Source organism: Tenrec ecaudatus, chromosome 1 (assembly GCF_050624435.1).
Source record: "Tenrec ecaudatus isolate mTenEca1 chromosome 1, mTenEca1.hap1, whole genome shotgun sequence".
NCBI lineage: Eukaryota > Metazoa > Chordata > Mammalia > Afrosoricida > Tenrecidae > Tenrec > Tenrec ecaudatus.
In genome coordinates this window covers 127353266-127364655 of record NC_134530.1, presented here as the reverse complement: position 1 = coordinate 127364655, position 11390 = coordinate 127353266, and the positions used below count along the sequence as shown (strand labels likewise).

General features: G+C 48.4%; 1 protein-coding gene across 1 annotated transcript in view; it reads right to left on the bottom strand.

The window, feature by feature from the left end:
• Positions 1-2398: 2398 nt before the first annotated feature.
• The window catches only part of SLC44A3 (solute carrier family 44 member 3), a 108140-nt gene continuing 99148 nt past the window's right edge, over positions 2399-11390 (bottom strand). Inside the window, exons 13-15 of the mRNA XM_075558601.1 lie at positions 6321-6458; positions 4061-4297; positions 2399-2550 (exon numbers count right to left, since the gene is read on the bottom strand). Coding sequence (XP_075414716.1) covers positions 2446-2550; positions 4061-4297; positions 6321-6458 — 480 coding nt within the window. The 3' untranslated portion in view covers positions 2399-2445. The remainder of the gene's footprint in view (positions 2551-4060; positions 4298-6320; positions 6459-11390) is intronic.

Sequence of the window (11390 nt, the reverse complement as noted above, 5' to 3'; positions counted from 1 at the left end):
CTGCTGTCTGGAGCAGAACCGTGGCCGGCTCGGGGCCATCCTCACAGTTGTTAGATTTGAGCCCATCCCGAGGGATGTCCTTCTCCAGTGACGGCCCTCCTGGTGGCATGACCGACATCCTCACTTTGAGAGGAGCTACACTGCTGAAACACATTTGTTTATTCTGCTGGCAGACTAGTCTATTCAGACATTTCCTGCAACCTAACCCAGAGTCTGCAGCTCTTCTTGGGTCTGCCTTACTCGGGTCCGGATTCTGCGTGTCTTAGAGATGATTGGAAATAGGCCTTGAAGCTGGCACACCTGACTGAGAAGTCAGCTTTGTAAGGAAGACAAGGCAACCAGACAACTCCTGAGCAACACAGCAGGAGCTCCATTTGTAAAGGTCCACTTGAGCTAGCACTCTGAGCGCCGGGTGCATCTCTGAGGCAGGGGAACGCCTGCTCCGCAGGGAGGCCTGGGCGGTCCTCCCGTTTTTTGTGGTTGCCTGCCATGGGGTCACCCTGGCAGCCCCACCCCGCGAGGCCAGGTTTGTCACCCTCAACCCCTGGCAGCCCCACCCCGCGAGGCCAGGTCATTACAGGTTTGCTAGTTAGGACAGCTAAATCATTCTATCTTTCCATCAAACCAACTGTAGGATGCTAGCCATCAATGTGGTGGCATTTCTGATAGTTAAAAACTTCCCAAAGGAGAAGCCTGAACATAGGCACTGGCCCCAGACCTTTGACTCTGTCTCTGCATATCCGGTCCAGGCAAGCAAAGTCCCTCAGTGCTGTTGAGTCCGTTCCGACTCAGCCACCATACGGACAACAGGAGAACTGCTCCGTGGGTTCCTGAAGTGGGAAATCGGTGTGGGAAGAGGGGATTAGAGTTTAAATTCCAAGCACCAACTTTGTAAAAGACCTGGCTAGCAGTGAAAGGCCTGTATCCATTTGCAGAGTCTGGGGATTAGGCCTCCATGGAATGCTCTTCCGGGAAGAGGACAAGCTTCCTCAGGCAGCATGCACTGGGAAGTGGATTACTGCCTCCATCCCTCCCCAGCCAGCTGTGGCAGGGCAGTGTCCCGTAGGGGCTTGCCTCGGTGTTCCTTGATGGGCAGTACTGAGGGTCACAGGGTAGGGAGCCAGGTCTATCCCTTACGGCTTGACTCCTGGTCCCATCGTGTATGCTGCTAATGATGTGCAGGTCCGGTCAGGATCCCATTATCTTTGTTGTCTCACTACTGTGTCAATCTGCCCCAGGCAACAATTTGTGAACTTCCCTTGTTCTCAACCTCCTTTCATTAGCATCCTGACGAGGTGCCATTTTGGCTTGTGCTAACCGTCTGGAAGACATGTCTCTGTCCTGCATAAGACTTCACAAATGGTCTCCTTAAACTGGATTTGAGATTGGGCTCTCGGTTGTATCCTAGACGAGTAGAAAGTCTCACCCCCCATGGGGCAACTGGTGGGTTCAAACTGCTGTCCTTGTGGTTTGGCTGCCCAATGCGTTCTAACCCACAGTGCCACCAGCGCTCCTCAGTCCGGCACGACGAAACAAAACACCACGAACAAGTTGCTTGGGACTCGAGGCGACCCTACAGGACACGACAAAACTACCCGTGAGTTCTGAGACTTCGCGGGGGCAGAAAGCTTTCTCCTCCCTTAATGGTTTGGAAACTCGCGTCCTGCAGTTCACACAGCCCGACACCCCCAAAGCATCGCACACATCGCCCGCGTGAGATTCGCATAGGGTGCCGTTGTGGGCGCCCAAGAGACAGACTACTGCGCTGAGCAAAGTCAAGTCCTCTGGTTCAGCTTCTGCATCCATTTGACACCAGGCCCAGTTTGGGGTGCGGTTTGGGCCGGAGTTTACATTTCCCATTGTACTTGTCACGAGACGGAAGAATTGTACTTTGAAAAGTGAGCGGTTGAATGAGTAGGACAGTGGACATTGGCCCTGATGGGTAAAGGTCTGCTATTGTCTACAGCAGGGGCTCTCAGCCTTCCTAAGGCCGCAGCCCTTTAATACCGTTCATTGCTACTTCATATCTGTAATTTTGCTACTGTTACGAATCGGGTGACCCCTATGACAGGGTCGTCCGGCCCCCAAAGGGGTCGAGACCCACGGGTTGAGAACTGTTCTAGAGCAACATTCCAGAGGCTTCTGATCACTGTGACCACAAACCACCGTTTCAAGAGGTGCCCGTGTTTCCTGTGCCTGTTGGAGAATTGCACTCGGCGGAGCCCTGAACTGAGCCGCTGCATGATTTTTTGCTGTTTTTTTATGGACTCATAATTTCAGTCTCAGTACAAAGAAAGGTCTGCAACTTTATTGTTCATTTTTGTTAATGTTGCCAGGCGATAACAAAAACAACGTGGAACAATAGGTCACTCCAGGCAGTACCATGTTGTCTGTAAACGGCTGGAGATAGGGAAGCTTTCCCAGGTCCAAATCGCTCTCGGGCGGCTACTGTGCCACGGGCTGGAGCTCTGTGCCCTCTTCAGTCGTCCGGGAGCTCCCGGCCCTCGGGGCCCTCACCTCACTGAAGCTGTTTCTCCGCTTCACGAAGCTCTGCAAAACATGAGGAGGAGGTCAGAGGGTCTGCATACATGCTGTGAGTAACGCCCTGGGCCACAGCGGGTCAAGGAACTGGATCCTTGAAGGTCTTCCCTGCTGAGCGGGGCAGACAGATTTCCAAGTGGAAATCTCACCAGAAACATGGAACTCCAAGCCCATGGACATGGTTGGCTTCCGGCCGTGCCACCAGCGCATTTTCTCTATCGATGCCCATGCAAATAAACTAATGGTGTGTTTCCTATGGAGGGGGGCCAGGAGAAAGTGAGTGTAAAATTGTAGACATACTCGTTCAATCTCCAGGCCTGCCTCAAGGGTGCTTTGGAGGCTTTGTTGAAGCAAAAGAGGGGCTTTAACAAAGTCTTGTGTAACTGAACGGAAGGAGATTATTAGTTATGAATTGCCTCTTCACCCAGACGAGGAGAAGAGATGGGGCATCACCCAGCTGCTAAAATATCCCTGTCTACGTCGGATAAGGCCAACAAGCAACTGGGGCAAGCCGCTGCCTGCTAGGGCCTGATACACTCGGCTCCATTGAGGATGTGGGTTTCTGATGCTGGGTGTTCCTTGGCTAAAAGCGGCTCTTCGGATGGTCCAGCTGTCGCCAGTACCAGCCCCAAAGGGCCAGGGGCTTGAGGAGCCTGCGCTGGAGTGTGCTCTGCCTGAAATGCATGGCATGGCACATGATGCTGGGAGCGCAACCAGGCTTGAGAGAGCTCCCCAGAAACTTCCAGACCAGCCCCAAGGCCCCGCTAAGCCATCCGCATCAAAGGGGCTTGGATAGCTACTGTGTCTGAACAGGCTCTGCTGTCAGCTGCCATCCTTGGTGGAGGCAGGCGGCACCAGCTCGTGGGAACCCAAGTGTCACAGAAGCCTATCCTGCCAGGTCGGTCCTTTGTTGCAGACGGTGATCCACAGGCTGGTGTTCGGGAGTAGGTTTGTCAGGCCTGCCTTCTGAGTCTGTTTCTCAGCCTGGAAACAGCTCAAACCCTTTCGGTTTCACAATGTGAGGCACCCTGGCCTGGAACTCACTCCCGCTGTCCTGGGCATGAGCCCTACCCAGGTCATTGGGTGCTGCGCCCGGGGAGGCTTTCTGGGGTCAGGATTCCTGTGCCTGCCTCTCCTGGATTAAGGTTTCTGCACAGGTAGTCTCGATTTCTCTGCGGGCTCAGCACCAGTCTCACTTTCAGACCAGGCGGTCATAACAAAACCAAAAAAATCACAGAGAAGCTGAGCCTGGGCGTGAGCCTCTGAAAAGAAGCCTGCCCAGCACAACTTTCTCCAAGCAGGAGAAAGGCCACGGAAGAAAGGCCTGGGAATCCGTTTCTATAAAGATGGTAGCCACGAAACCCCTATGGAGCAAGCCGTTCTGCCACGTATTCGGTTGCCATGAGTTGGAGGCCAGCTAACCACTATCATCACCAGCCTCCGTTTTGGGCGAGGCTTTTCGATTCAGGGCTCGCGAGATGGCCACGAGGTGATGGTAGCAGGAGAGGAATTTGCTTACCAAGAACTCCTGGTCCATGAAGTAGGGCTTTGCAGGTGACCCGTCATTGGTTTCCAGGTCGACCACGAAGCACAGGAGCAGGGCATCCAGCACGGTTTCAAACACGGATAAGAAACTGTGGGCCACAAAGTAGGCAAAGAAAGCCACCAGCAGCAGGGGGATGGTCCACACCTGGAGCGCCCGGTTGTAGTTAAAGGCCATCAACCCTCCAAAGACAGTGAAACACACCACCAGCACCTGCCCAAGACAAGAGCGCGGGGAGTCTTTGTACGCCCATTACAATGCTTTGGAAAATACGTGTGTGTGTCTTGTGCGACCCTGAACTCCAGTGCTCCTTAGCTGTAAAACAAAGATAGGAAAGACGGAGATGTTTCTGAGCATGGTGCCCCCTGCCTGCCCCTGATTCAAGGTAAGCCATGGTTCTTGGGAACGTGCCAGGCACCCTGTTCAAAGAAGGGACTTCCTGACGCAGGAGGCCCAGTGAAGTAGAAGTAAGAACAAAGGAAGCGTGTGATCTCAGACAATCACTCAGTTGGTTACTGGGGACGGGCCAGGGGCCAGTGACTGCTTGAGTTTTCTTTATACTTACTTTCACTTAAGAGCACAATAAGCATTTCCATAAAAACAGTATTTTTATATACATATTTTCCCCACAACAGCTAATCAATCCAGTGGTAGTTTAATGTGACCTCCACCCACTGGAGTTCAGGTGAAAGCGCTCTCTAATGCTGGTATATAGAGAAGATGGCCTTACCCTGAGCCTTTGTGTGTCTCTGAAATTCCCAGGAATAGGATTAGGGCCATAAGGAATCTAATTCTTTCACAGACATAATGGAGTTCATCTGGGGGCCCCCGGATGGGCATGGGGGTCTGGAAATGAGTTCATTCAGAAAACCAAAGCATTACTGGAAATGTATGCTTATTAGAAGCTCATCAGCAATGTGCTTCCTCAGGGCAAAGATAGGAACATGAGTGATGGCCTAAAGTCATTAAATGTATTACAAAAGTGAGGCCGTATCCCCCTACCTGTGGGAATGCTGATTCGAAAACCTGTCACAAGACTATCTATTTAAATACTTACATGAATTAGGCTTGTTTTGAAAAGCAGAATCGTTTCATGCTTTGAGAGCTACCGTTGTGAAAAATCGCGACCCAGCTGAGAGAAGAACTACATGTCCAACTAACGTCTGTGAAACCCAGACCTGGAAGCCGGCAGCAGTCCAGACCGTGCTGTACTAGGGACATGCACCACGTACCACAGAAGCACACAACCCCCCACGAGGAGCCAAGAGCCCTCCATCTATTGCCTTTTACCAAGTCACAACTAGAGGCCAAGGCCTTGTTCACTATTGAGTACCACTGGCGGCTCCTGGTGTTCATGTCATAGGACTCTGTAGGGATGATGGTTGGCAAGAGGACGTGTCATGTGGGATAGAGAAGACCCAGTGGGGCGGTCGGGATGTCTGTTGTCAAGAATATGAGGGGCAGTCAAGTTGGGAATGGGATCAGACAGACTCAATCCTTCAAAATTTGGCCAAGTGAACAAAAATTACAAGGAAGGACACTGCGTCTGGCGTGTTACCAACCAAGAACCATCTCTTAACTTGAAGCCTGGTCAAGGAGCTTCCATAAACATTTCCGTTTGTCATCCTACCTTTGTTTTCCAGATAGGAAAACTGAGGCTCGGAGTTGAAGAGGATTCCAAGTTTGGGGCACAGCCCTTTTACATCATGGTTGGGGGGTGGGGGGGAGCACTAGCTCTAAGATGCCCCACCATCCCAGGAGACTGCGATTTCTTACGGCAGACAGAAAGATTATTATATAGATGAGAGTCGCTTTGACTCCCTCTTGGACATGAGCACCTTTACTTGACTTAATGCCCTTAACAATGTAAAGTCCCATCAAGTGTCAATACTTGTTTCCATGTAATTTTTATGACAGCCCATGAAGCTCATCTGTTTTCTGAAGTGAGCAGTAGTGGTATTTTAGACATGAATGCGTCAGTGGGAATCAGGTGCAGTAGACAGGATTGATCGACTGAAACCCTGGTCCAACCTATGGTGGGATGTTAGATAAGTTACTGACCGTTGACTTCCTCATCTGCAAAACACAGACCTTTCTGGGGTTCATGAGAGAAGATAGCATCTATCTATCTATCATGGGGAGAGAACTCAAGAAATAGTCATTCCCCTTCACAGACCTGCTTTTTGTCTTGAGGCAACTAGGCACACCTCTATATTATTTTACTGCAGGCTCTCACCTTGGCTAGAAAAACTATGAAGTCTCCCAAGCAGTTAAGAGACGTAAGATGACTTGAGTTCTTGGACAGCATCGTGAGCGCATCTTTGGCTGATGTGCAGAAGGCCGTCCCATTGATGGCAGTTGCAGTGTATGCGTTCTGAAACACAAGGTGAGTTAGGAAGACGGTGCTTCTTATTCGGTTAAAGACAATATAATGACGACACAGAATATTTACAAAATAGCTGCTAGAACCCCACAATCCCTACACGCAACAAGTCATTCCATTTTTACAATCTGATAACATGAACAAGCATTTTCATGGGGTTGGGGCGAATGGAAAGATCAATAAGTACTTCTGGCATCGTGGTTCTGCTGTGAGCTGCAAGGTCAGCATTTTGACACCAGCAGCCCCTCTGTGGGAGACAGAGGAGACGTTCTACTCCCACCAGGCGTTACCACCTCAGAAACCCCCAGCGGCAGTTCTTGGTCCGAGAGGGTTGCTATGAGTCAGAACTGCCTTGATGGTAGTGAGTTTGGTTTGGGTTGGTCAGTATAGTAGATAGAATGCTCTTCTACAGTAAGACCCAAATTATTATTTTAAAAAATAATCCGTGTCCTTTGGGCCGTGGTTGAGAAAGTACACAGTGAACATCCACCAATCTAGCAATGGCTCCACTTTCAATTCCGTAGCACAAATTCCAGTCTGGGAGTTACGAACCACCCTCACCCTCCTGGGCAGCACGTGTTTAAGTTCCAGAAACAGAGGAAGCACTGGGGATTAGCCGTAGCACAACCCCAAAGTACACAGGGAAAGGCATTAGTGCATGCTCGAGGAGTGGGCGATGAAGACCTCAGGGATCAGATGCAATGGCCAGCCAGGGTGCGGCAGAGAACCAGAACTGAGCTCCCTACACATATTTGGAATTCAAAATGCAAGCTCAACCAACCACGCTGGAAAGTGAGCAAGAAATGACCTGGGGCTACAACGGCATAGAGGCCCTGGGGAGCTCAGAAGCCCACGCCTGTGCCAGCAAGCCCGTCATTTCACCTGATGGCCTAGGAAAGCGCAGGGGCCTCCCTGCTGGTGAAAACATTCCTGCGCTCTACTGCTAATGGAAAGGCTGGAGTTTGGAGTTTCAAGTCCATTCAGAGGAGCCTCAGAAGAAAGGTCTGGCGGTCTTCCCTGAAAAATCATCTCTGAAGACCGCATTGTGGGCCGTTCTACTTGGACACCTCTGGGGTCATCATGACACACATGGGCCGTGGGGATGACCGCGGGATGGGAAGACATACCCCTGGGCTCTGAGATGAACAACACACTGTCAAGACGCACTAACACTCCCAGGCTCCGGGCACAGGAGAAACAACTCCACATCTCACGGGCCTGAGAACAACCCTCGCTGCGCTCGGAAAAGTCACAGGAAGGTTTGATAAATACCGAAGGAAACAAACTGCTCAGTGAATGGCAAAATCCGCATCCCCAGAAGGAGCAGACATAAAGTATTCATGGACATGTGTTTCAGGCTCCAAGGAGCTAAGGACAGGCATGTTGATCATAAGACACGAACAGGTGTGAGAAATAAAGAGGCAGAGGAGAAAGCAAGCCAAACACAAACCCAGGAACTGAAACATGGACCATTTAAATGGTGCAATGGTCTTCATGATGATACATGGCTTTCCCTTATATGTGCACAGTACACAATTTCGTGTTGCCACGTGTCTTTTATGATTTTGACTTTTAATACCCATTCTATCAAATATGGGTGTGTGCGGCTACAGCATATTGCAACAGTTTCACATCTTTTGCCCTGGTGAATAACTAGAGGAGGCCTGACGGTGCTGTGGGTTAGGGTTTGGGATGCTCACAGAGTTGCTGGTTCAAACCCACGGATGATGCCAAGGGAGAGTGTAAAGATTGCCAGCCTTGTATAATGAAGTCTCACATAGGGTCTCTGGCTGGAATTGACTTGATGGCAGCAGATTTGGGTGTTTTGTTTTTTCATGTATAAAAAACCATGTAATGAATATCTTTTTTTTGTGTGTGTGATCTTTTTTTAAAAAACAATTTATTAGGGGCTCATACAACTCTTATCACAGTCCATACATATACATACATCAATTGCATAAAGCACATCTGTACATTCTTTGCCCTAATCATTTTCTTTTTTTTTTCCTCCTCTTTTCTTTTTTTACATTTTATTAGGGACTCATACAACTCTTATCACAATCCATACATATACATACATCAATTGTATAAAGCACATCCATACATTCCCTGCCCCAATCATTCTCAAAGCATTTGCTCTCCACTTAAGCCCTTTGCATCAGGTCCTCTTTTTTATTTTTTGCTTTTGTGATCTTAGCTATGAATCCATTGCCAAAAAACAAGATTTTGAAAGCTTTACCATCTCCCTTTTTATTCCTAATAGTTTAAGTTCTTATATTTAAGTGACTAATTCATTTTTAAATATTTTTCAAAGTGACATCATTTATATTGTGATTTTTTTGGAGTTATTTTAAAAATCTTTTTATTGGGGCTCATAAGGCTCTTATCACAATCTGTACATACATCAATTGAGCAAAGCACCCTTATACATTCGTTGCACTCGTCACTCTCATAATTCACCTTCCACTTGGGTTCCTGGAATCAGCTCGGTTTCCCTTTTTTTCCCCCATCCTCCTCCCTCCCCGATCCCACCCCTGGTCCCTTGATAGTTTATAAATAATTATTATATCTTATCTTACACTCCCCGGCGTCTCCCCTCACCCGCCTCCCCATTGCCCATCTCCCTGAGAGGAGGTTACACATAGATCTCCAAGATCGGTTCTCCCTTTCTACACGCCCTTCCCTCCTGGTGTCGCCACTCCCACCACTGGTGTTGAGGGGTTCATCTGTCCTAGATTCCCTGTGCCTCCAGATCCCCACTGCACCGCTGTACATCCTCTGGTATAACCAGGTCCGCAAGGCAAGGTAGAATTGGGGTCATGATGAGTAGTGAATATCTTAATGTCCTGATTTGGATGATTTCTTTCTCTTTTTAAAATTATTTTATTGGGGGCTCATACAACTCTTATCATAATCCATACACACATCAATTGTATAAAGCACATTTGTACAGTCGTTACCTTCATCATTCTCAAAACATTTGCTCTCCACTTAAGCCCCTGGCATCAGCTTCTCATTTTTCCCCTCCCTCCCTGCTCCCTCTCCCTCCTGAATCCTTGATAATTTATAAATTATTTTGTCGTATCTTACACTGTCCGACATCTCCCTTCACCCACTTTTCTGTTGTCCGTCCCCCAGAGAGGTCACATGTAGATCTTCATAATCAGTCCCCTCTTTCTACCCCACTTTCTCTCCACCCTCCCGGTATTGCCACTCACACCACTGGTCCTGAAGGGATCATCCGCCCTGGATTTCCTGTGTTTCCAGTTCCTATCTGTACCAGTGTACATCCTCTGGTCTAGCCGGATTTGTAAGGTAGAATTGGGATCATGATAGTGGGTGGAAGGAAGCATTTAGGAACTAGAGGAAAGTTGTATGTTTCATCGTTGCTACATTGCACCCTGACTGGCTCATCTCCTCCCTGTGACCCTTCCATAAGGCGATGTCCAGTTGCCTACAGATGAGCTTTGGGTCCCCACTCTGCACTCCCCCTCATTCACAATGATATGATTTTGTTGTTCTTTGATGCCTGTTACCTGATCCCATTGACAGTTTGTGATCACACAGGCTGGTGTGCTTCTTCCCATGTGGGCTTTGCTGCTTGTGAGCTAGATGGCTGCTTGTTTACCTTCAAGCCTTTAAGACCCCAGACACCGTATCTTTTGATAGCCGGGCACCACCAGCTTTCTTCACCACATTTGCTTATGCACCCATTTGTCTTCAGAATTGTATCAGGGAGGTGAGCACACAATGATATGACTTTTTGTTCTTTGATGACTGATAACTGATCCCTTTGGCACCTTGTAATCACACAGGCTGGTGTGCTTCTTCCATGAGGGCTTTGTTGCTTCTCAGCTAGATGGCCACTTGTTTATCTTCAAGCCTTTAAGACTCCCAGATGCTGTATCTTTTGATAGCCAGGCACCATCCACTTTCTTCACCACTTTTGCTTATGTACCCGCTTTGTCTTCAGCGATGTGTCGGGAAGGTGACCATCATAGAATGCCAGTTTAACAGAACAAAGTATTCTTGCATTGAGGGAGTATTTGAGTGGAGGCCCAATGTCCATCTGCTACATTAATAGTAAACCTATAAATATATGCACATAGATCTATTTCTATATGCACATAGATCTGGATGATTTCTTATGAATAAATTTCCATAAATGGGATTTCTGATCAAAGAAGACAAACCTCCGTGTGCATAGGTGTGTATATATTTTGATGTTCACATGGGAAGATGCCCAAAGTCACTTTTCAAAATTCCGCCTCTGCATGACTGACTACACGAAACTACCTATTTTTCAGATTTTTCTTAAAATCTTGATAAGATGACAATGGTACTGCTCCTTAGAATGAAGCATTTATAACTTCCTTTGTGGAACACACTGCTACCTGCTTACCTCGTCCTCACTTCTTTGATTGTTTGAAAAAGACCCATCAGCTTTCAGCTTGGATAAAGGATGGACGTTTGAAAGCTGCCTTGGATCTGGAATGTGCCCTGGAAGGGAGGATAGTGAGACTTTATCTCACTTCCTTTGAATTTCGTCAGAAGGGACCAGCCACTGGAGAAGGAGATGTGCTTGGCCAAGGAGAGGGTATAAAAGATGGCACTTTTGAAGGAGGTGGATGGGTTGACCCAGAGGCTGCAGCCACGGGCTCAAACACAACACTTGTGAGAACAGGGCAGGATCGGGCAGGGTTTTCTGCTGTTGTATGTAAGGTTTCTATGAGTCTGAACCGACTCGATGCCATCAGCCAACAACTCAGTCTTTTACTTTTGCCCCTCCCTCAAAGCACAGTGAGCTGCAGATTAAACCTGAGTCTCAGCAGCACGTTCCACTGAGATGTTCTTCAGCCACTTGTCATTGCCTTAGCATACACTAGACATGAAAACAAACCACAACGCACAAAACCTTCAGCA